Here is a 22,567-nt window from a genome sequence, read left to right on the forward strand (position 1 = left end):
AACTTCGGTAGAACATTTTATTGAAGTCATAAATAAGCGACTGATATACCGGAAGTTGATACCTATGAATGAATTTACAGTTTTTGAAGTGGGTCGGTACTGGAGAAACTTAGGAGAGGAAAAGCACCAGAATATGGAATGAGGAAACAATTCCTGATAATTTGGAATTACAAGTCTTACAACCGTACCCAGAAAGGGGGCCTGACAGTGTGGAAGCTATGTAGGTTTTGCGTTTGCATCGGTTGTGATGGAAATATGCGGTATTCCCGATATATATGTTAAACTAAATCAAATCATCCACGAACGAAGTCGATGCAGACGATGCTGTTTAAACCAGCAAAACACCGCAATATTTGTAAATGGTGCTGAAGAATGCTTCGTATATCTGGAGAAATGGGACTCAAGATAAATGTCAATGAAGCAGAAATAATTAGGGAGGAATATGCACAAGGGAATGAATGATAACTTTAGATGGTGAAAGGATTAATGAGGTTGAATCTTTCAAATATCTGAGAACAATGATATCTAGTACAGGTTCTCTTGAGCTGGAATTTATTGAAAGACTAAACATGGCGAATCAAACAAAGGACAGACTGAATAAGATTTGGATATCACACAGACTGAAATTGCACAACGAAAGTAAGATTATACATACATCTAGTACGATTTGTGTTGCTATCCGAGCACGAATCATTGTATGGCAATGAAACTAAATCTAACAGATTTTGTTGATTTGATAATAAAGCTCCAAGAAGAATAATAACAGTCAGTTAGCAAGATAGAGTTAGAAGTGATACCACAAGAAATTACTGGAAGTTCTGCATACAGATGAGATAATAATGAAAGATAAATAAAGGTGGTTTGGGCATGTCCTTTGAATCATTCCAGGGAGACTAGTGCGTGAAAGCATCAGCTGGGCTCCTGTAGGCACGAGAATGTCCGTGCAAGAAAACGGAAAAAACAATCAAAGAATGACAACCAGAACTCGTGTGATTATCAGGCAATGGTTACTAATATGGAATCATCTGATCAAAATGAATAGTGAAATCCAGAAAAGAGATAAAAACACAAGACAGGCGAATGTCCCTGTGTAGATTCTGTAAATATGAGAACTCAAGCCAAAGCTTTGGAATTTCAGGTAGAAGCAATGTCACAGTCTTGTAAAGTCACCAAATCGGCGCCAGGATAGTGTTTCGGCGGCGCCATTAATGATGTGAAGTCTCCGCTAAGCTTGTTTTCTTTGGTGACTTCCGTTTTTATTCAAGCTCAATTAGTCACGCACTAAAACGTGCCAGGTCACTATTTTAATCATTTTTACTTTATGGTATTTATACACAATGTCACACATTGTGTATCACATGTTTCTTCATTCACAGGCATCAAGACTGTATCTATAATGTAGCTCTGTATGTTTTGTATTGTAATTTGTACTCGTTCACTGCATATTATTGTTTATTGATTGTGACCTCAGGTCACAGTCAATTCCATTGTCTGTCACGGCCCGGCGTCAGTCGGCCGCAATATAAGCTGCCTGGATCTGTAATAAAGACTCAGAGCAGTAACTTTTACCTGCTCGTTTCTTTGACACCTGTATATAAGTGGTGACCCCGGAAGTATCCCGGAGCCGTGCGTGGACTCACCATATTGACTCAGTCTTGGCTCCAGGATTTCTCCAAAATATGAAAGCTCTTAGCGGCCTAAAAAAGGGCGCTGTAACCAGCGTTTGAATGATGACTCTTCGGCGTTCCCCACCAGCGTCACTAGCAGAACCACACGGCGCTTGCGGGAAGTGCGTTTGGGAAGGACCCCACTCCAGTAAGGGTTCAAGGAAGCGAGCATGGGGATGATATCCCCTCCTTCATGCAGTTAAGTCATTTTACCCCGCGGACTCCGAGTTTACCTACAAAATCCCATCACAGCCGCGCCCGCCAGCGCCTTGGGATGCCCTCCCCATAACTCCACACCAGCGCCCCATAACAAAACGACGGCCGGGCAACACAATCAGCCTAAGCCCTCACCGTAAAGCTGCCGCTGTTTGGGCAGGGGAACCCATCGATGTGGCTGCGCAGGGGTGGAGAGCCACTTCAGAATCGGGACCTCACGGACGAAATCCTACAGGCCGATGAGTTGCTCAACGCCCTTCCGGAGGACAGTGTACAGAAAACTCATCTCGCGAGTAAAATGACCACTACCCTCTACCCAATATGAGACCTCCGGCCTCCTTTAAGGGGCCAAAATATTCACTAAATTGGACCTTCTAAAATCTTATTTCCAGGTACCTGTTGCCCAGAGTGGACATACCAAAGACAGCCATCATCACGCCCTTCATAAAGTCCTATGAAAAGTTTGCCTTCTCCACCTTCGGGCTGAGGAACGCCGGGCCACCTTCCAGCGGCTCATGGACAGCATCCTGGGGACCTAAAACAAACTGCGTCTGCTACGCCGACGACATTCTCATATTTTCCAGGTCTCAAAAAAGAACACCAGAGGCACATCAAAGCAGTCCTCCAGCGCCTCCAAGAAAACGGCCTCAGAGTAAAATCCGTTTCGACAAGTGTACCTTCCTGCGTGTCAGAAAGCAGAATTCCTGGGTCACGAGTGTCTCCGACAGGCGTCCGCCCTCTTACATCGAAAGTGGCAGCTGAAGCCAAGTTCCAATACACCCACTCCATCAAGGCCGTCCAGGAGTTCCTCGGGATGGTAAACTTTACAGGCGGTTCATCCCCGGGATCGCGACCACGGCCCCTGACGGAAGTCCTAAAAGGTCAACCAAGTCCCTGTCTTGGGGACCCAGCCAGCAGCAGGCCTTTTCCTGACGGGTATACCAAGGCAACCGCCTAATGGCACACCAGATCCCAAAGGCTCCTCCAGCTGACGACAGACGCCAGTAACGTTGCCTGCGGTGCTGTTCTGAGCAAATCATCAACGGCGCCCCAGCCCATCGCCTTCTTCAGCAAGAAGTTCAGTCCCGATGAGTCCCGCTACAGCACCTTCGACAGGGAACTCAGCAGCGATGAATCAATAAGTTCGGCACTTGAGTTCCTCCTGGAGGGCGCCCTTCACAATCTTCACAGACCACCAGCCACTGGTTCACGCCTTCACGAAGCAGGGGGACGCATGGTCTTCCAGACAGCAGCGCCACCTCTCAGCCATAGCCGAATTTACCTGTTCCGTTGAGGTACCTCCCCGGCAAGAAAAAATCCCAGTAGCAGACGCCCTCTCCAGAGTCGAGTTTGTTGAACGCAGTGCAGCTTGGTGTAGATTACCAGGACCTTGCCAGAGAACAGGCCGCTGACCCAGAAACCCCAGCATACCGTTATGCCATCACATCCCTGGAACCGGAAGATGGACCAGAGGCCCCAGCCTGCTCTGTGACATCAGCACAGGCCAGCCCCGCCTTTGGTTCCAGCCTCACGCCGCCGCCAGGTATTCGACATCATTCACGGCCTCTCACACCCCTCCGGAATCAGGACCACGGCCAAACTGCTTTCAAAAAGTTCGTCTGGCACGGGGTGCAAAGGACGCCACAGCCTGGGCAAAACAGTGCCTGCAGTGCCAGACCAGTAAACTCTCCTTCACGAGTCGGGGTAGGCGAGTTCCCAAAACCAGGGCGCCGCCTGATTATCCACATCGACGTCGTGGCCCCTTCCTCCATCAGGCGGATCCAGATACCTTGCACGTTGGTAGACCGTTCGCACAGGAGGTTCATCCACACCCATGCAATTAGCCACCGCCAGCGCGTGCGCTGAGGCCCTGCTCTCCAGTTGGGTTAGCCGCCGGCGTCCCGGACCACATCACAACCGACAGGCCCCCGCTTTCCTCTCCGAGTTGTGGACTGCCCTGGCTCAATTGCTGGGAACCACACACCACACCACCACAGCGTATATATAACCCAGCGGCCAACGGCCTGGTGGAACATTTCCACAGGTCCAAAAAGTCATCCCCATGGCCCGCTGCACCGCCGAGGACTGGAAACATCAGCTGCCGTGGGTCCTCCTCGGGTTGAGGACCGCCCCAGAGCCGACGGCACCCCATCCGCAGCTGAACAAACCTGTGGGGAACCCCTCGTGGTGCCGGAGAGCTCGTGACGGATGATTGCCACTCCCCATCTCTACAGAGGCTCCAAGCGGCGTGGCGGCAAGTTCGCCATCATTGCAGGCGCTCATACATCGACAAAGCAACCACCTTCATGCCGCCACAGCTGTCATCCGCCACCCACGTCTGGAGGTCAGAGTCGGCGCCGAAATCCGTCCACCACTAACTAAGCCTAAAAGGGACCCTTCAAGGGGTGCTGGGGCGGAACAGCAAGGCGTTCCAGCTGGCACTCCCAGGCAAAAACGACTGGGTTTCCAGGAGACCGGCTGAAGCCCGCCTTCCTGTCGGAGAGTCCCAGCAGCGACGCAGCACCCCTTCCGCCCAAACGCACTCCAGCACGCCTCACCATCCTTGTTTCAACGCGGCCGCCCAGGAAGGAACCGCCCAAACAGCAGCCTCACAGGCGTGAGGCCCCTCAGTTATCTTCAAGAGCGTACATCTATCTGCACCTTCAGCGTCCCAGCAGGTAATCAGGGATTAATCAGACAATCCCTCGTCTTGGGAGTATTTGTAAAGTCACCAAATCGGCGCCAGGATAGTGTTTGGCGACGCCATTAATTAAGTCTCCGCTGAGCTTGTTTTCTTTGGTGACTTCCCAGTTTTTTCAAGCTCAATTAGTCACGCCTAAAACGTGCCAGGTCACGCATTTTAATCATTTTTACTTTATGGTATTTATACGAATGTCACACATTGTGTATCACATGTTTCTTCATTCACAGGCATCAAGACTGTATCTATATTGTAGCTCTGTATGTTTTGTATTGTAATTTGTACTCGTTCACTGCATATTATTGTTTATTGTTTCGACCTCAGGTCACAGTCAATTCCATTGTCTCTCACGGCCCGGCGTCAGTCGGCCGCAATATAAGCTGCCTGGATCTGTAATAAACTAGCAGTAACTTTTACCTGCTCGTTTCTTTGACACCTTACAGTCTAATGCTCGGGGACGTTGATTTTATATTGAGTGCTCTCACTTACCCATTAATGATGTGAAAGGAGTGGCGGTAATTTTAAAGGATGGCGAATGCACAGTAAAATTTATTGGTCGAAGTATGCTGAACTGGTCTAGAAACACTAAGAAAATGGAAGGGGATGCACTGGTTCACTGGGTGCATAAGCCGTAAGGGTTGGCTCCACAACAAATGTTTAGAAATGAAAGGATTTTGATATTCAAGAATTGAGAGCATGTGCAGGATAGAGACGAAAATGCAGTGGAAGCAAAAGGGGAAAGATATGTTGCAGATGATCCCTGAGAAGTTGATTGTATGTGACAGTGATTGTGTGCAAGAAATATGAGAATGACAAATAGTGACTGTCTTTGGGGTAGTTGAAACATGTAGCGCTAGGAATGAGGTAGCACTTGTAGTGTGAGAAAGACTCCAGAGACAGGCGAAAGAGTACAAATGGTGTTATATCGAGGATTGTATATAAGTTTGGTTCTGTCAGGAGAAGGAATGTTGATAGCGTGCGTGTGTCCCAATATTGGTAAAGAACATGTGCGCAAGAGAATGCTTTTTTTTTTTTTTGTCTGATTGAATATGAAAGGTAACTGTGCGAGGCGATTGATATGCAAAAGTAGGCTGGAGAGAAAGGGAGGGTTTTAATGATAGAATTTCTTAGTTCCTGGAATTTAATTAGAAAGGAAGAACCTCTTGCGGGAAGGTGTTTGGGAAGGACCTTTCAGAGAATAACATTCATAAGTTCAATTGGGATGAGTTCGGGTCGTTTCGGCTAAGTCATTTAGGCCGTAAGCACGTTTACGTGCAAATTGGGCGCCGTGTTTAGTACCAGCCCCTTGGGGATGTACGTAAAACATAAAATAATAACGGTAAATACCATAAACAAAACGTCTTACGATGTTTTGGATGTTACGGCCTAAGTGACATACGGCCGAAACGACCAGGACCGCTTGGGATAGGGAAGATAGTGATTAAAGGTTTGCTAGTGGGTGGTACTAGAGTGGATGGAGGGAAAAGTTCATGGAGATAATGGCGAGAAGATGAGTGGTTGGAGGTATATGTGATCATTAACTGGGTGAAGTGGAAGTAAAGATATATAGAAGTTCAAAATGAGAAGTGAGAATGTAGTTGAGATTGTGCGTGTTTGATAAGAGAGAAGAGAAAAGATCATGTAAAGAGGCATTGGGTAAAACATGACCCACATTTGAAGATAAAGTAGTGGAAGCAGTACAATGACGAGTGTAAAATTCCAAGGTGAGGTCATAAAGTCAACGGGGAAAGTTTGTGTTTGTAGGAGTTAGGAAGAGGGAATCAACGCAGTAAGTGGAGGTTGAGTTGCAATGTAACTACAAAAACAAACGAGAGTGCATAAGGTACTCAAAAAGAAAGTGAGAGAGAGAAAAAAAAAAGAATATCAGAAAAGACTTTAAGGATTAAAAGCTGTTCAATGGCGAATTAATGGGCAACTGGGTCTCAGAGTAAAAGATACAAATGGATAGATGCTGCTGTCTAAACTGAATTAAGTCGTGTATCGATGAAGTGAGGATTCAAAAGATATGTTGAATGTGGGAGACAGAAAAGTGGCAGAGCTGAATGATGCAAGATGGAACAATAAAGTAACTGAAGAATTAAAAAACGCCGAAACTTGATGGCATTGTTGCAGTACAACGATGAAAGTATGATTGAGTGGCTGACAAGTCAGTGCAAACTATATGGATGAAGGAAAGGTTCCCAAGGAATGGGTAAGAGAAACTATTGTTCCTTCGTATGCGGGTATAGATCATGGAGGATCCAAAGAATTATAAGGGCATAATGTCACCTAGTTTACGAGGGAAGGTGTAGGGTAGAATTTTGATTGACAAAGTAAAGCAGGTGACAGAAGACTGACAGAGACAAAGGTGTGTTAATCAAGTTTGGTTATGAAACAATTATGTGGGAAGTCTGAAGATGAAAGGAAGAAGCTTTGCGTGAAATGCATGAACCTACAGCAGTTTTTCTGACAGAATCAATAAAGAGGCTATATATGATGACGAAGATGTATGGTATGCAAGATAAAATATTAAGAGAACAGTTTTACGATGAAAGAGAAGCATGTACTGAAATTTGTAGAGGGGGAGAGTGACCAGCTTTGTTGCTTGCATGGTTGTTTAATGTTGTTAGAAGATGCAAAGTTGAGGGATAAGAAAATGAGCTGTGAATGGAGTGTGCAGTGGGTGATGTTTGTTGATGGTGCAATTTTGACTGTCGACAGTGAAGAGGGAACCGCGAAACTTGTAAAAGTTTGAAAAAGAAGTAAGCTGAGAGTAAATATGAGCAAGAATAATGTTATGATAGTACCTGGAACCTGAAGATGGACCAGTGAATGGTTACATAAATTTTAGAAGCATGGAAGTGGCCGATTCATGTAGGTATTTGAGAGTCGGTATAATAGATGTTTGCAGTATGAGAGAAGAGGTGTGCTCACGGAATCAGTGAACAGAGGGACTTGCAATAGACAAGGAAAGGACTGGGTGTGTCTGTGGAAGCCAAGACTGGTTGGAATACGTAGAGAATTGTCGAACCAACTCTCCTTCATGAAAGTGGTGTAGATGATGAATAGATTAAAAAAGTGCTCTGATTACATGTCAGACAGCAGTGAAAGGCACAATGTGTCCAGGGAGACGTGTACATCCATAAAGTGGCTGTTGTTAAGGAATTTTCTGCACAGGAGGTTCATCCATCTTTCAGCAATTAGAATAGAAGCGGCGATAACAGTTATCTTCTACTTCTTTTTCTGTTGCCAATTCCCTTAGGTGAAAAACAGCTTTACATTGTTGATATATATATATATATATATATATATATATGATATATATATATATATATATATATATATATTACCTTTGCTACATTTAATTTTTTCTTACCCTGCGGACACGATGCAAAAATTTATCTCGGCAGCTTGTACCTTTTCTAACCATTCACATTCAACATCCACATTTGATTTCCATAATTATATATAAATACACATACACACACCTATATATGTATATATAACACATAATATATATGTGTTTGTAAGTGTGCATTTATATATAATTATGGAAATCGAATGTGGTGTTGAATGGAGAATTTTGTGGTGCTAGAAAAGGTGTGTGTTTGCTTTTCGAGATAAATTTTTGCATCATGTACGCAGGGTAAGAAAATATGAAGTGTAGTAAAGGTAAAATGATCATTCACTGTTTTGAGTTGGCGTAGTCATGTGGGGAGACTGGAGGAGGATAGGAGGGTGAAATGAATGTTTAATTAAAAGTTTATGAAGTAAAAAGGAAGTACAAGAGGTTGGGGTGGTGGGGGGGAGAATACCTGCTTGGTATATGGTTGGAAGAGGTGTTAGAACAAAAGGGCCTTAGAATTCAGGAAGTACTAAGCTGGAAGAGAGTGAGTGCAGGGAACAACGCGGTGCTGGAGAGCCTTTGTTTAGGAATATGCAGTGACTCGTGATGTGGAAATTTTCTGCACTGGGTGTTCATCCTTGTTTCAACAGCTAAAAGATGAACATCGTATTAACTGATGTCTTAATTTTACATAGAACCAGTCTTTATTGGGGTGGGGGCCTGGAGTGAGCTATTAGAGAGCTGTACATCTATCTGTCCTTCAGTCAATCTGTCAATCACTTTATCAATCAATCAATCAGTCTATCTATCTTTTAAGTGCTTTGGATTAATGACTCATAGTGATTTAAGGAAGACTTAAGACATTTCTTGCACGAGGTAAATCTTAGGCAGAATTCAACAGTTTATTTGGGAAAATTTCACTTTCTACATAAAGTAGTCTTGTCTCAGTTTAAACACTATTTTTATAAATGTTTAGTATTGAGTTGTGGATTGGTGATAATATATGATATATATATATATATATATATATATATATATAAATATATATATATATATATATATATATATATATATACTGGTTCCTTCAAGCAATTGGAAATGGGCTACCATGAGGCCATTAAAACGATTCTAAAATTCTCCACTTTGATTCTTACATTATGTCTGTCAAGAGGCAGGACTGCTCACGTTTGAACAGTTAATAAATAAATAAAAAAATTCCTGCAGGTTTGAGGTTTGTAAGTAATCATTTGATCTTATTAAGAAAGCATTGACATATTTAACAGTATCTTCTTTTTTATGGAGATTTATGAAACACTTTAAGGAATGCTTATGGCATAGATTCGCTACTTGAAAATGATAAAGATGCCATGATAAGCAGATTTGTACATGAAGTACAGAATCATGGTTCCCAGATGCGTGTCACCTGGGATTGATTCTTATGCTTGCCATTACATAGTGCTCCTCCTCGTGGGAATGTCAACAATAACGTCCATTGAGGAGAGAGGTTCCTTCGTGAAAGAACGAGGTCATCGCTTCATATAGGGATTACAAGTATCTGTATCATACAGCCGTTTTCAATAACTTATATATCTGACATGTTGTAAATTCATAAGTACTATTTTAGTTATTTGTTTTTATTTAATTGAACACACGTGTTAAATTACATTTGTATGGTTTTTAATGTGAAATTAGCATGTCGACTTTTTCCATGACGAATTTCTTTATGAAGGAAAAAAGATAGCTATGGTACTTCACGCAATAGAAACATCAATTGTGATTACCAGACTTTTAACGATTTTAACTTCATTGTATTTTGAAGCGTGACCTTCTCAGTGCTATGGTATAATTCCATATTTTTTATAATCTGCCCTTACTTTTTTCCTTCTCTTTGTTGCATTTAAAGCGTTCTTACCCGTGTACATAATTCAAAGATTACAGGGAGAGAGTGCCATATAAAAGATAATAGTTTACCATATATTAATTGATACTCATTTTCTAAGAATGGTTGTTTTGTAAATAAAGAAAACGACAGCAAAGTCCCTCGTATCTGCTAATGGGAACTAATCTAAAATATCTATTAAAAATGGAAACGTATTTTCGTAGGTTGTGATCGCTGTGTGAATCAGTATGGGATTACAGAACTATTAGAGCTTTATCAAATAATCATTTTACCTTGAAATTACAGGCCAATCACAATATATTTCGTCATCATAATTATTGTTGTTGTAAATTCATAGCTACTCACATGTGAAAAAACATTTAAGATCTCATTAATTCACAAAGCAAGATTTCGTTGAATATACTAAGAAAAAAGAATTAGTGATTCAAGATTTATATAGTAAGTCAGGGATGGAATTGACAGACAAACGAACACTCACATACACATACATACATAGGCTATATACATTCAAACATATACGGATAAGTTACTGTGTCGTACCCCAAAAGACATGGCAGATGCCAATACCGTATATCTATCTGTCTGTCTATCTATCTATCTGTCTGTCTGTATATATATATATATATATATATATATATATATATATATATATATATATATATATATATATATATATATATACTGTATATATATAAACAGCTTTCTGGATTCAAGTCAGAAAAATTAGGGAAACTAGCACACTTTCCAGTGGTTTAGGTGTGAGAGAGAGAGAGAGAGAGAGAGAGAGAGAGAGAGAGAGAGAGAGAGAGAGAGAGAGAGAGAGAGAGAGAGAGATCTTTCATACAGCGACATCTCATGATGATATCAAACAGTTCTGAAAAACGTGACAAAGTATTGAATCATATCTGTAACAGAGGAGAGCTATCTCACGAAACGATAGCAGATACTCCTAAAACGATAAAAAAAACCTCGATCAATGTGACTCGGAGGTAAATTTTAAGGTCAGTCAACTTATATCGTGATTCCTTTTTTTTTAGGATTCCCATATCTTTAATAATACAGTACCTAGTTAGCTTGCCTGCGCGATACAGATTTTCGTCTGGGTCTCAGACGAGGGAAAGACAAGAGAAATTAGCAGAAATCGGCGATCCATTTGTGAAGTCATCGTGCGTGTTTTGCATCACACCTCACATGACCGAATCTAAACCTAATCTGTTCCCCTTCAGCATTCAGTCAGTTGGTGCCTAACTTTGAAGGTGAGTCGCTGACTGAGGTTTTCCTAGGGTGTGACACACGATGGGTGTTTTTTCTGAGTGTGTGGAAAACTGAACACAAGCCACTTTAGAAAGAACAAAAAATTGACAGACTTTTTTTAAAAAGGTGGTTAAAATGCTTACCGTTCTTTGTTGGTAAAAGCAGATTGAAACTAGTACATTCCGATTACAAATTGTTGTTTCGAGTGAATTTAGAATACATTCGTATTCCCTTCCCCCTCGCCCATAGCTCTCTCTCTCTCTCATACACACACACATACATACGCACATAAACATACACACACGCAAACACACGCATACTAAGGAAATTTTCGAGTCCAAGAGAGCAAGAGCTTAATGGAATTAAATTGAACAGTACAATTATTTGTTTCTTTAAGCATTATTAAAATAGAAGTTCATTATTATTATTATTATTATTATTATAACTGAAAATACATCTAAACATACATAAACAAACGCACACACACATACAAACACATATATATATAGACACACACACACACACATATATTATATATATATATATATATATATATATATATATATATATATATATATATATATATATATATATATATATAGTGAAAATAGACAGATGAGGAGAATATATAATCATTTTTGGCTGTGTAAGGGCGTTGCACACAAGCAAGACTGATAAAGCTATCTGTAATAATATATAAATTTGTCAAGCGGGTAACACAAACATTGAACAATTTGCAGCGAAAATAGTTACGAGCTGGTTGTCTGGCAAAAGCTTTTATGAACTCAGAAATTCTCAGAGAGGGTTCTTCGTGAAAACTACCAAGAAGAATCAAACTTTCGAATTTTCTACCAGCGCGACATTCCTCTATAAGGATTTGGTTGGCTTGGGCAACAAGCAACCGGTACGAGAATAAATGTGTTTTCTTACTGAATGTAGATGCCAGGTAAAAATAAAAAAGTTTGAAAAGAGGTTACCGGGAGAATACTATGAAAAATTAAGGTAGGTGTAGCTGATAATTAGGTTACGTTGTGGTCATTTTGCTATATGTTGGTTTGAGGTATTCACAATAAATGTCATAAGATAGTTTACGTATATATAAAATTTGATGAGATTTAAACATGATATCCCCATGATAATAATGGCCAAATCAAAATGTGGATGTCCCCTCAAACAGGGCAAGCCTAGTTTTTATAAGATTTTCGAAACGGTGACTTCTCCAAGTAGGAACCCATGTCTTTATATGGACACAGAATATGAATATTAAATACAAACTTCATACCATATGATGTCTTAAGTAATTATGATAGAGACTCTGCTAGTTTAAAGATCTCTTCTGTTCCCCCTATATTACTTCATCCAGAATTTTTGCATTTTCCCTTGTACTTTTTATTGATATCCTTTGCCTTCGGAAATGGAAGTTAAGGATAGTTCGGGTTGTCGTTGGTGCAACAGAAAATCGGGTAATAGCTACTGCTGTGGCCTAATAAAGTCTGTCGTTTATTTTTACTTAATGAGATGTTTTGATTCTCTTTATACTTAAACCTGTGGCCTTATTCTATATTTCGGTAGTTTTGTTGCATCTCCCATCTCAAAAGAAACACCAGGCTAGCTCTCTTTACATTTGTGTGTGTCTGTATGGGCGCAAATTTAGATTTACGAATGTAAATGTTTTCTCTTTTTTCTCTCCACAGGCAGGTGATTATCTCTAGCTCACTTAGACTAAGAATAGTCAAACTCACCAGCATAATATAAAATGATTTTGGAAATGCTGTCCTATTTATGGTCCCTCCTACGTGTGGGGATGACCCGCTACACTGTGATATTCAGTATCGTTCTCGTCGTACTTTACATTGTCCACTGGGTGCGTGAACGGAAGTACCAGCATTCGCTCTTCCAGCGTCTGGGTATACCTTACGTCAAGCCACACCTCATCCATGGCAGCCACTTCACCTTGCGATGGAACAATGCCTTGGCCACTGACGTCCTGGGGGAGTGGCTAGAAAAGTATGGCGACGTCTTCGGCTATTTTGTAGGCGCTAAGCCCAACATTGTTGTAAAGGACTTAGACCTCATCAGGCAAGTGCTGATGAAGGACTTCCACAACTTCTCCAACAGGCCAAAACTCGTCATCGAAATTCAGCCCATCACGCACACCCTCATTGGCCTGAGAGACCAAAGGTGGAAGGACGTGCGCTCTGTTTTGGCGCCAACTTTCTCAATGGCCAAGATGAAGTTGATAATCGGCATCATGAACAGGAGGGTTGACGAACTACTAGGAGTCATTTCGAGCCACAATGCCAAAGAGGAGACTCTGGAGTGGTACAGCCTTTTCCAAGGCCTCACTCTAGATGTCATCTGTGAATGCGTTATGGCCATGAAGAGGAACTGCCAGAGGGACCAAAACGGTGACGAATTTTTTGCACTGACTCGTACCTTCCTCAAACACGCAATGAGTCCCGCTCTTCATTTGGCGCATTGTTTCAATGTCTTAGGAGACGTCTTCGCCTTCATCAACAACCAGTTGGCATTCTCAGGTCGTATGACTAACATGATTGTATCCCATCTGCAGGCTGTCCTAAAGGTTAGAAGGAAAGCTTCCTCCAAAAATTACATTGATGTTCTGCAGCTCATGCTGGAGGCATCAGAATCTCAGTCTGAGCCAGATGGCAATCATTCGAACATGCAGAACGGAACAAGCACTCTCAATGGGACGACAAACACAGCAAAGCATCAACTCCCAGATTCAAACCTCAAGCCAGCCAAAGACGGCGTGAAGAAGAAGAACCTGTCGGACGAAGAGATCATCGCTAATGCTTGGGTGTACATGCTCGCAGGTTTTGAGACTTCCGCAAATGCCATCACGTCGACGGCCTATCTCCTGGCCTGCCATCCTGACATCCAGGAAAAGCTCTATCAGGAACTCTGCGAACACATTGAGGTGAGGCACAACTCTCTAGTTATCAGTCACAACTGAGGTTTACAATTTTTTCTTTTACTGACCTTTCTATCAGCGTTTCTTCCCTCATCTTTTTCCGTTATTTTTACCTCTACATTCCTCTGTCCCTTCCTCCATACCTTCTAAATGATACTCAGCCCCCATAATTCATCTGAAATACCTTTTTCTTTAAAGCAATGCCTACCTTCTTATGAATTAAATAACTTGGACGCACTGGTTTTTAACCATAAAGAACGGTGCAATTCTCCACTGATTATTAATCTAATCAGCTCCTGTGTCAATTTCCATTTCTGAGTTAAATCCTGCAACCTTAATATATATTTCAGCACGGCCTGTAAGGGTTAAGCATCATATAGAAAGGATCAGTTGATACTTGAAATTTAACATTTTCTGACTCAAAAAATATTAACATCGTCAAATATAGACTATGTATTGATGGTAATATAAGTCTGTTTCTATTACCATGTTTTATATAATATATATATATATATATATATATATATATATATATATATATATATATATATATATATATATATATATATATATATATATATATATATATATATATATATACAGTATATATATATATATATATATATATATATATATATATATATATATATATATATATATATATATATATATATATATATAAATGTATGTATGTGAGAGCGTGTTTGTGTGTGTGTGTGTGTGTGTGTGTATACAGAGTACCGTTACTACCATAGGACGATCCATAGGCATTTTCTTACGCTCCTTTGCAAACTGTTATTTCTGTAAGTATTTATTTATTTATCATTTTATCTTCTGAACAGTCATTCAGGATGTATAATAAACTTTACTTCTATTATCTCCCTTTCGCGCGGAAGTTTACTCAGTTGCCTCCTACCCTTCCAGTCCAACCGTTTGTAGATTATTAATCGATATATATGACAGAAGCAGAATAAGGTTCTCCTGAATTTCGTACTTCCAAAACAATTTCTTGTACTTCCCCTTTGGTTTGTTTCATGAGAATGTTTGAATATGGCTGATTTTGATATTTAATTCTTGTATTCTCCAAATTTTAGCGACGAAACTCTGATAAGGGTAAGCAGGGAAAACCAAATAAAAACAAACACTGAAATCTTTTTTCTAAAGAGTTACTGTCGAAGCCATGGCTCTTGATATTTATCTCAGTCGCGCTGGCCTTTCATTATCTCCTCTGAAGAGACAGTGACCTTCTTTACATGTTAAAGAGATGGAAAGAAACCAGTGAAATGGGAAGTTATAATCAAAGAAGAAGAAGATGGAGGAGGAGAAGGAGGAGAGTAAGAGGGAGAAGAAGGAGGAGGAGGAGGAGGAGGAGGAGGAGTAAGAGGAGAAGAAGGAGGAGGAGGAGGAGTAAGTAGAGGAGAAGAAGGAGGAGGAGGAGGAGGAGGAGAGATAAGAGGAGAAGAAGGAGGAGGAGGAGGAGGAGGAGGTGAAGAGGGAGAAGAAGGAGGAGGAGGAGAGTAAGAGGGAGAAGAAGGAGGAGGAGGAGGAGTAAGAGGGAGATGGAGGAGGAGGAGGAGAGTAAGAGGGAGGAGGAGGAGGAGGAGGTGAGTAAGAGGGAGAAGAAGGAGGAGGAGGAGAGTAAGAGGGAGAAGAAGGAGAAGGAGGAGGAGGAGAGTAAGAGGGAGGAGAAGGAGGAGGAGGAGAGTAAGAGGGAGAAGAAGGAGGAGGAGGAGGAGGAGGAGGAGGAGGAAGAGGTAGAGGAGTAAGAGAAGATATGGATCGTCCATGAGTGCGAAACGTGACGAAAAAAATCGTGGCACTGATTGCTAGTGAGTGCCTCTACAGTACATTATAATTGACTGACCACTTGACCTTTTCCCCTCCATGGCTATTTAACTGCATGTTGCCGAGACATCGCTCTCTGAAGGTTATGGCCGAGTTCTACGACAGACTGAGGATAAGCAAAGTTTAGGTCGAAAAGTGTACCTGATTTTCAAAAGCTATTTCTGTTCACTATAGTGAGACTGTATATATATATATATATATATATATATATATATATATATATATATATATATATATATATATATATATATCAAACTGAGCCATTTTGCTGGCAGGATCTTCCTCCTTTCCAGAACTTCCTTCACACCATTACCGCCTCTTGATCTAGTGGCTAGTACGTTTGCGACACCAGTGAGAGGTCCTCAGATCAATTCTCAAGAGAACTGGGCCAACTGAGTCACTCTTTCCCTTAAATTCTATTTTTCTCCTGTTGACCTATTTACTTAACTATTTCTTTGGTAGTCAGTTAATTGCGGTAGTGCCCAACTGGTTATAGAAACTACCAAAATTCCTGTTTTGGCGAGTGATCAATTCACAGAACGCCATCTCTTGGCGATACTTTAACCCTTTGACTTCAGTTGTGGGTGGACTAAGGTAGAAGGGTTCAAACCAGAACTCAGGACGAATCTACGAAGAGGAAGCAAATTGAATGTAAGAGTAAAATTAATGTCGTTACTCCATACCACAATAAACTCTGAGGAGAACAGATTAATAAAAAAAAAATAGTGGATCAACTAAAAGTTCAAATGGAGAGTGCTGGAGAAAAAGCGTAACAGCAATAAGTTTTAAGTAAAATATGAGGAGGAAGAAGAAATGAGAAAATATGAGAAAAAGTATCGAAAAAGGAAATCAAGAAGATAATTCATGAGGAGATTGAAAAGACCTTGTAAGAGTCGAGTGAAGAAAAGAAGAAGCTGAGGTTCATAGAACGTTTCAACAAGAATCAGAACTTGGAAGAACTTGAAGCAAAGGCTGCTGGCATCATAATGAAGGCCAGGCTCAGTAAGTTGCACCTAAGGGCAAAACTTCACGAGAAAATACAAGGATAAGGTTCGCGATCTCTTTACAACTGAAGAGGAAAACATGGGTCTTTCCTAGATAGTAAACCCAAAGGGTTTTAACCCGGTATTTATCCTATCTTTGCGGCGTGTTTAGTGCAAGTTCGTTGGGTTTACCGTAAAAACATAAACAAAAGGCTGTAAATATCATAAAGATAATGACCCCCCAAGAAATATTACTCATAGATAACGACCCCCGAAAACCCTTGGGGTCACTATCTAGGAAAGATCTGAAAACACTAACATTTATTCTCCCGTAAGGAATTAAAGAAAGTAAAGGATAAGTCATCCTGGAGTCACTTAAATCTCCTTGGAAACTGACTGAACACATAAGACTAGCATTGAGTTAAGAATTATGATAGCCTGGTAAGCGTTGCTTCAGTAATAGTAAAAGTAAAAAGCAAAATGGAAGTTAAAAATAAGGAAACCATAGTAATTTGCTTGTTTATAAAAAAAACTATTTTGACATTGCTTACATGCAAAGCTAATGGTCTTTGAATGTGAACAAGCATTCAAATTAGTGTAGTCACGAAGACTGAGTAACTAATAGAGGTGACTTAAAATCAAAATCTTATGAGTGAAGAAAAAATACGCATAACAAGAGAAATCAGCGTCAGATAAAAGAGGAGATAATGAACAGGAAGTAAAAAACCAGAAAGTATTTTGAGTTATAACGACCTGCACCAACTCTAGCAGTGTAGTGTGCCCGCAACTGTGTTTGGGGCGTGAGCATTAGGAACCAGGCGCTATTATCACCGGAAAGCCATTAACTGAAATAACGACTTGAATGAGAAGATAGCTCTCAAAAGAGACGTCTCAGAAAGATCAGAATAAAGGAATCTTAGAGAAAATGGCGCTAGAAACGACAGATGTGGAAACTGCGAGGTAGGAAGTAATGGCGAAGCGGGAAAAGAACCTACTCGAACAACGCTCGTTCATTTATTTGTTGTTTGCGTTCGCTTTTGCGTTTAGCGTTTTTTGTTCGCTTTAGTGTTTTCTATATTTTTCATCTCTCGCTTCTTTTTTTTCAACATTCTGTTAATTGGAAGCCTGCTTAATATACGATTGAATTATGTCTTCTTTCACATAGAGTGCAAATTCGAATCATGATCGTGAGTTAGAAGTTACGCAATATGTACCCACAAAAGCATTACATTCTCCATCAGTGACCGACATTTTTTATCAATGTTTGCTGGTTACCATGAAGATTTTGCAAGTATCGTTATCATGAAGCCTGTCATGAATAGAGAGTCTCATCCAGATAAGACGAAGTAAACCTAAAACAAAGGTCACGACGATTACATTTTCATTAATCTCGTCTATGATTACGACGCCAAAAAAAGAAAAACCTTAGGAAATTGGCCAAGTTGTTTACACTATCAAGTATGAGATAAAAGGAAGGGGTTTCGTCTGCGCGGACTTCCAAAAGGCTTCGTGGGGATTCCTCAAAACTCTTTATCTCCCCGAAAGGTCATATGTACCGGCAGCCCTTTGCACAAGTTCGAAATGTGGCAGTACAGTAATCACTGTCTTGTTTTGTCTCTCTGTTAAAGAAAAATGGCTTGATGCCGAATATATATATATATATATATATATATATATATATACATACTGTATATATATATATATATATATATATATATAATGTATATATATATATATATATATATATATATATATATATACATACTGTATATATATATATATATATATATATATATATATATATATATATATATATATAAATATTTATATACACATGTTTGACTCACATTAGGATCGAACCCAGATTTTCAACTGAAAGGTAAGGGCGCTACCATCTGGATCATTTAGGTCATAAAAGAAGTTGGAACCTAAGTGCCTCTGTACCTGAGGCCTTTGCCTGAGCAAGCCTATACTGCCTCGCACACCAGCGAGTTTTACCCAAATTCCCGACGTAGCAGTGACCCAGTTAATAGCATTTCATTCGACATGTGATTGTGCGTTGATTACTTATATATATATATATATATATATATATATATATATATATATATATATATATATATATATATATATATAGAGAGAGAGAGAGAGAGAGAGAGAGAGAGAGAGAGAGAGAGAGAGAGAGAGAGACTAATAACTTCGTAGCTTCTACAAGATGCCATGCGTGATAGGCATAAGTAAAGAACTAAACTCAAATTTATGCAAAATAGACTACACTGCATATGACTAATGGGCTATAAATGAACTACTAAAGCAAGTCAGCAAACTAAAGAAAATCAAGGAAAAGAAAGAGTGTTTAACCTGATTTTCGGTCTAGGAACTGGTTATTCTCAATTATGAATTAGTTGACTTCAATTTTTCTCTTTATCTTATGTTCCCCGTTCCAGGACGGACACGAACACCTGGCCTACGAAACCGTGCACAAACTGAACTATCTGGACCAAGTTTTCTCAGAAGCACTGAGGATTTTCCCGCCTGTCGTCAACTTCATCACCAGGGATACGAACGCTGATTTCCAAGTGAGCAGAAACTTTCATCTTACATTTCTTTAGCGAACGAGAGAATATTTTGCGTAGTTTTGATTTGCTTGGTGTTATTCAGAGAGAGAGAGAGAGAGAGAGAGAGAGAGAGAGAGAGAGAGAGAGAGAGAGAGAGAGAAACTATCGTTTAAGTTAACCTTGTCTTATTGTTTTTTATCTTTTTCAGTTGGGTGACTACTTCATTCCCAGCGACACGGATATTATGATTCCAGTCTGGCAGATTCACCACGATCCTAAACTGTGGCCCGAACCTTTTAAATTTAACCCCGAAAGGTGGGTACTAGTTAAACTCCTCTAAAGTATTTGTCCCGTAAGGGGTTAGCGCCGTCGGTGCACTTACGCGGTGCACTGTAGGCATTTCTTAAGGTTCTTTGCAGCGTCCCTTCGGCCACTAGCTGCAACCCCTTTCATTCTTCTTACTGTACCTTTCACATTCTCTTCCATCTTACTATCCACCTTTTCCCAACAATTGTTTCTCTGTCACACCTTTCAAACCTCTCTACTCTCAATTTCCCTTTCAATACTGAATGATCCTAATAGTTCCCAGCGCTTGGCCTTAATTTCAATATTCTATTCTGTCCAATTCTGAAGTATTTGACAAAGGCTGTGGTGTAAGAGAGAGAGAGAGAGAGAGAGAGAGAATTTGTTTCATGGCCCAAAATCTGTCCTTTGAAGGTTCTCTCCTGCTGTCAAAGCGTCCGAAACAAGGCATCCGATGTCCTACATCCCCTTCGGCGCAGGACCCAGAAGTTGTCCGGGTGTTCGTTTCGCCCAACTCGAGGCGAAGGTTGCAATAGCCAGACTCATTAGGACATATCGGTGAGTTTTCCTTATTTATTCTTTTTCTGACCCAATTCTCGTGTCTTTACTCCGTTTTTTCTCTTTTTAGCTGAGCAAGTTAATGGACTTTAATTCATACGTTTGCGTCTATATTCTGAAAAGGCATTTCCTTATGATGTATTTAATTCTGCAGAAATTGTAAGTCTGTGACTAGTTTTTCCTTTCTCGTAATTATATCGTCTTCTGAACATTTGCTAGTTCACAGTTTGTGGGATGGAGTGCATGTGTTTACTAAGTTCATTATTGTGTAAATTCTTTCTTTAGCAGCGATTTGTCTGCCGTTCATACACACAAGCTCACACACACATATACATACACTCATTCATATATATATATATATATATATATATATATATATATATATATATATATATATATATATATATATATATATATATATATATATATATAATTATATAATGTATTCCTTAATTAACAAAATCTAAGTCTTGACAGCAATGCTTCCATGAAATTAAACCCGAGAGGTGTATGGAAAGGTTTTCACATAACATTTTATTTTCTTAGGCTGGAGACGTGTGAGGAAACGCCCATACCCCTTAAGTTCCATTTGCCGACTGTGACCCACATTCCTGCCGAGGATGTCATTTTTAAAGCGTTTCCAAGGGAATAAAGGATAAAGTTTTCGAGGAGAATCGTCTTCGTCTTCCAGCTGAATGTTCAAAGGACTCAGTTAGCAGTATCAAGAAGAAGGTGACCGAACTCGTCTGCACCACACGGACTTCAAAGTTCTGCGCGATTCAGGATCCTTGAAGTTTGTTGACATGATCAGCTGTTGGTGTTTTGACGGACGTCGGACGCTCTCGCGTAGTTCAGTTTCTGTATAAGTTTAGTGACTTGTTATGTGTATTAACTATAAAGTCGCCGTAGACAACCAAGCTTGTTTTGATATTTAAAAGAAGAGGTCGCCGTCCGAGGTAAAAACTGTTCATTCGTTTCATTATTGCCTTTGAATTGTTTGAAGTTTTACACTCAACGCTGCAACATGTGTTGCTGAGAAAATAATGAGCCAATCAAAATGAAAAAATCTAGAGACGCTGGACTGATAAGAACCTCTACAGTATAAGTATAGGTACTTACATGTCAAATTAATAGATTTTACTGAGTGTCCTTGGTTTTCTTGAGTGGTCTATTTCGCCAACGAAACCCCGGATGTACATGACGTCACCCAAGATATGAACGTCCGCCCCCCCAAAAAAATTACTTCCTAAACTAAACTAACCTTGGCTTGCTCAGGATTAATAGAGTCCTCCATTAATCCTGGGCTTGCTAAGGATGTACTATCCTGTATAAATGGCCCTGAACACCCCTTAACCTTTCTTGGACTTAGTTCCTGAGTCCTTGTATTGAATTTTAAAGCCGAACTGCCCTTTTTTTTAATGTGTTCTGGTTTCGAAAAATAAAGTAAAGAAAAAAAAAATGCCACGTATCCCATCTAGCCTATTGAAATAAGTTAGCTCTTCGCTATGGTGAGTTCCTCATCATGCAAGTTCCCCATATTAATAAATCAATCAGTTGAGCTTCCGTGACACAAACTGCGTGATTTTACCTCCCAAAATTAACATCAGATACACCTCAATATTGATTCACTCTTCTATTTCTTTCCCTTTTCTCCCGTTCTCCAGGCAATCTTTCTTGCACAGCTGGGGCACTTAGCATTCCCTTACCAAGGTCCCTTATTTCGTCATATTTTCCCGGGTGAACTGAAGTATCTTACCGCAAGTAGGTGCTTATGGATAATCTCAGGAGCGTCGTCTGTTTCCCTGCCCCGGTTGGTGACCTACGACCGGTAGTCTTAATTGAAATTCCTGGCTCTACTTTAGCATCTGTGCCGCAGCTTTCCATAAACAATGGTTTGAGCTCCCTCGCCTGTGAATACACTCGGGCTCATTTTCCTTTCTTATTTGCTTATAGACGTGATTTTTTGTATGATGATAGTTGTGTATATATGCTGAATTTTTATATTTGCTATACTTGCTTGTATTCAGTTTTATTGCTGCTGACAGTTATTTGTATTTACATTTGTATACAATGAAAAGTCTTTGTTTCTATTTTGCCTTTATTTTTCCCATAAGAACGGAGGGTCATGAGTAATACTACCTTATACAGAAATGAATAATCATGTATCGATATTTATATACATGTTTTGTGTGTGTAACGTAAACAGGCTAAGGGTAATGACCTATAAGCTAGAAAATGCTTAGCAACCTAACGTATACTTAATATACGGTAAATAAAAAGCAACTGTAAAATGACTTGAAT

At 40.2% G+C, this 22,567-nt stretch overlaps 1 protein-coding gene across 1 annotated transcript; it reads left to right on the forward strand.

The window, feature by feature from the left end:
• The first annotated feature begins 12,782 nt into the window (after positions 1 to 12,782).
• Positions 12,783 to 22,303, forward strand: LOC136827965 (cytochrome P450 3A29-like). Its single transcript, XM_067085535.1, has 5 exons — positions 12,783 to 14,025; positions 19,295 to 19,426; positions 19,614 to 19,720; positions 20,123 to 20,266; positions 20,813 to 22,303. The coding sequence occupies exons 1-5, from the start codon at positions 12,841 to 12,843 to the stop codon at positions 20,916 to 20,918; spliced, it is 1,674 nt and encodes a 557-aa protein (XP_066941636.1). The 5' UTR covers positions 12,783 to 12,840; the 3' UTR covers positions 20,919 to 22,303.
• Positions 22,304 to 22,567: the final 264 nt, after the last annotated feature.

The sequence above is a fragment of the Macrobrachium rosenbergii genome, chromosome 42, assembly GCF_040412425.1.
Source record: "Macrobrachium rosenbergii isolate ZJJX-2024 chromosome 42, ASM4041242v1, whole genome shotgun sequence".
Classification (NCBI taxonomy): domain Eukaryota; kingdom Metazoa; phylum Arthropoda; class Malacostraca; order Decapoda; family Palaemonidae; genus Macrobrachium; species Macrobrachium rosenbergii.

Bases quoted from the DNA above. Each gene is read 5' to 3' on its own strand.
- LOC136827965 (XM_067085535.1), top strand. From the start codon at position 12,841: ATGATTTTGGAAATGCTGTCCTATTTATGGTCCCTCCTACGTGTGGGG. The intron at 19,427-19,613 runs GTGAGCAGAAAC...TATCTTTTTCAG, and splicing joins ATACGAACGCTGATTTCCAA to TTGGGTGACTACTTCATTCC. The intron at 20,267-20,812 runs GTGAGTTTTCCT...TTATTTTCTTAG, and splicing joins AGACTCATTAGGACATATCG to GCTGGAGACGTGTGAGGAAA.